Here is a 3,783-nt window from a genome sequence, read left to right on the forward strand (position 1 = left end):
CAAGCCTCATTTCGCTTCCAGCTGCCTAGCTACCGGCTGCCATCTTGGCTGGCAGTTAATTTGCATATCGCCCTGATTAGCCAATGGGAAGGGTAGCGGTCGTACGCTAATTACCATGATTCTCTTTTATTAGATAGGATGATTAATGACAGTGAGACCTGACATGTAAGCAGGTATTTCTCCATCTGTCAAAAGATTAAGTTATGCTCTGAATAGTTTCAGCACTATATATACTTCAGTGCTTTTAAAATAGATTCAGGTAGGCACACAACTTACATCATCAATCTCAAGTCCAAATTCAATTTTGTTGCTTATACAAACATTCACTCTGGCCTTACAATAAACCAGGCTAGAATGAACGGCTATGAAACAACAGCGTCAGCCAACAGAGTGTGGAATATTTACTTCATTCAGAGGCTGCTGCAATGACTCCCGAGACCACACAGGCATAATCCAGTTAATCATCCTGCCTCTGGCAGGACTGAGCTTCAACACTTTTCCTGAGAGATGAAGATCTGTCTTATTTTTAAACATTTCCAGAAAAGGAGATTTCACAACCTCCTTTTAATGGCTTCTTATACCACTTACTGTTCATTACCAGGGCATTTTCCTTTCCTTTTGACCTAAGTCAATTCTCCTTACTTTAAATGATCAATAGAGGCTACTTTCCAATTTTTGTGTATTTTATTGTTTTCTTTTAGAGTCTCAATGAATTCCTTAGTAGTTGCTATATAAATGAAGTAACAATTATCTCCTATTCATTTTGACATTTAGCTAAAACTTATTTTGTTTAGTTTGCTATTCTGCTAGAGATTTACATTCTCAGTGACGTTCCTTGAAATAAAATGAAATCCACTCCAAATCTTCAGGGTCTACCTCTCAATTAATAATCGTCCCAAAATTACATTCCAACCCCCATTTCTAATAGTTTAAGGCTGTTTTTGCTCATAGAAAGATAAACATTTTTATTTTAAGTGTTTGTCCCCTAATATTCAGATAAATGTTACAACTGCAGAGGAGAAAAGGGACTGACAATACTGATAGATACAACTCTTCTTTGCTTGTCGAATACCAGCCTATCCTTGAACTGAATTATGTCTAAAATTTCAAAGCCTTTGATCACAGGTGTTTTAGAATGCTCATCCCTCAAACCAGTCATGGTTATCATTTTACTAAACATTTACCAGTAAGGAAGCTGAATCCCAGAAATTGGAGGGATTTCCCTAAAGCAAGTGAATAAAAATATTGTTATGATTGTTTTAATGCATGCCATAAGTGATCATCCCCTCTATGGACGTCTACAGCACACTGCAGCTCCAGTGGCACTAGGCCACGTGTTATTCAGTGTGATCTCACCTCCACTCTAAAGGTGAAGCCATCGGGGGACTTCGGCTCACACACTTCATAGTGTCTCGGTCAGTACCTCATACAGAGCAACAGCTGTAGGTATTATCTCTTCAATAACAAAACATAATACCAGAAGAAGGAGTTGGAATGCAGACAAGAATACAGAATGGATGTGAGAACTGTTCTGAATAGAAACAGGTTCAAACTGCAAGATATATTTTTAGGTGTTTCATTACTTTCAGATGCATGTTCTGGGGAAACTTGTTCCATCAATGGTTAAACACAGATTCGGTCACAAGATGAGCACTGGGGTCTTCTTCCATACCATCATTCCATGTTTCATGTGGATGAACAAGTATGGCCACATCATGTATATAGTTTGCACAGAAATTAAGACAATTATTTGTTTGACTGTTGTTAGTTATGATTATTACTAAAAGAATTTCAAAGATATTTAAAATAATTTACTTGTCTTATCATTTTGTCTAATTTTCCTTGCAAACTTGTTAGTATTATAAACTATTCACAAAATATTATCTTTCTTTTCATGGCCAAAATTTACTTAAAATTTAATCACAAAAGGTCTATAACAAAAGGGAACATGATTTTCTTAGGTTTTACAGAAGTTTTGGTTTTCCAATACAAAATCCATTGATATTTCAAAAGAGATAACACTATTTTCTTGAGATTTTTTGGAAACTGACCACTTAAAAAAATTAATTTTTTCAAAGTCAGCATGTTAGAGAAATATGCTAAATAAGATTTCTAACTTGTTTCATAAGAATTCCTAAATGCTTATTTCATCTATTCATTATGGAATCACTAGTGTCTTAATGAGTGCAGGAGATGGGGGACTTCTTAATGCACCGGACAGAGTAAAAGAAATAAATGGATTTTGGAGACTGAGTGTAAATCTCATATCTCATCAATGCCAATCAACACTGATAAATTTATTTGTAAAGACATCCATACCTTCCAAGAGCCTTCAACTAGAAAAAGCCAAAAGTGCAGATGTTCTCTAGTTGTTTTTAAAATCTGAAAGCCATTGTCTTCCTTGTTTCCAATAAAATGTGACTCCACCTCCTCAGAATCCCACTCCTTCCTCTTCATTTGCAACTTGTAAAATTCATAACAGCATCTAATTCCCTGCAGCTTGCAGTCCACATCTGCTCCACCTTCATCTCTCTCTTAAAAATGTTAGCTCTGTATCTTTGCGAACCACTGAACAGCTAGTGAAGTTACTACCAGTTGTTTTTAATAAGGCAACTGTGTTGAGTGATGTGTATTCTGAGGAAAAGGAGTTCCAGGACTTAGGAGCAGGATGTGGCATAGCCAAACTCCACCCTTAACCAAAAGTCCAATCTCTGATGGCATTTCAGCAAAATTCCATTTGCAACTTTGAAAAAAAGGAAGAAAGAATCTTCTACATTCCTTGAAGAACCAGAAGGCATCAACATGTTCTAAGAAATGTTCGGCTTAGTGATTAGAGCACTGGTCTGTGGACCAAAGGTTCGTGGGTTCGATTCCTGGTCAAGGGCACTACCTCCCTGCAGGCTCCCTGCAGGAGGCAACCAATTGATGTGTCTCTCCCCCCCCCTTCCCTTTTACTCTTTCTAGAAATCAGTGGGAAAAGTATCCTCGGTGAGGTTTTTTTTTTTAAAAAAAAAAGGTGATCTGCTAGTCATTTTCCTGACCCATAAAAGCAAATGTAAAGGTACTTTCCATGGCATTACCTCTGTATGATTCCTTTCATTCTTTCTACTTGTATGCTTTCTCTACTACATTCTCCAATTGTAAAACGTTTAATCCAGAAAGCAATCAATAAATGCCTATTTGCCACTTTTCTGTTTTAGGTATCTTAGGAAATTCAAATATGTATTAGGCATGTTTTTTGTCCTCTAGTTGTTTATGATCTAGTTGAAAAGACAAAACATAAACAATTATTTTTAAAAATAAAAAAGTACACTTTTAAAAAATTTTTTTTATTGGTTAAGGCAGGGGTGCTCAAACTTTTTAAACAGGGGGCCAGTTCACTGTCCCTCAGACCGTTGGAGGGCCGGACTATAGTCTAAAAACAAACTATGAACAAATTCCTATGCACACCGCGGCAGCAAAAACACCCGGCAGGCCGGATAAATGTTTTCGGCGGGCCACATGTGGCCCGCGGGCCGTAGTTTGAGGACCCCTGGGTTAAGGTATTACAAATGTGTCCTCATCCCCCCAAAAGTACACTTTTTTTCAAAATAAATTTAATATCTCTCACAACCCTTCTCCAGAAAGTGATAATTTAATTTTATCTATTCTCTAGATAATTTAATTTTATGCAAAGATATATTTCCGAACATAAACATCAGATTTTTTGCAAAGTGAGTCAAAGCCTATTCCCTTTCAATTTGTCCTTATTAAAATCTTTCAATGTCCTCTCAAATGTCACTC

At 36.7% G+C, this 3,783-nt stretch overlaps 1 protein-coding gene across 1 annotated transcript in view; it reads right to left on the reverse strand.

Annotated features, from left to right (window-relative positions):
• Window positions 1-2,852, reverse strand: part of KIF13A (kinesin family member 13A) — a 112,170-nt gene extending 109,318 nt beyond the window's left edge. The window contains 1 exon segment of the mRNA XM_015564138.1: window positions 2,320-2,852. Within this exon segment, the coding sequence (XP_015419624.1) occupies window positions 2,320-2,457 (138 nt within the window). The 5' untranslated portion in view covers window positions 2,458-2,852.
• Between the last annotated feature and the right edge of the window lie 931 nt (window positions 2,853-3,783).

This window comes from Myotis davidii, unplaced genomic scaffold, assembly GCF_000327345.1.
Source record: "Myotis davidii unplaced genomic scaffold, ASM32734v1 scaffold279, whole genome shotgun sequence".
Classification (NCBI taxonomy): Eukaryota; Metazoa; Chordata; class Mammalia; order Chiroptera; family Vespertilionidae; genus Myotis; species Myotis davidii.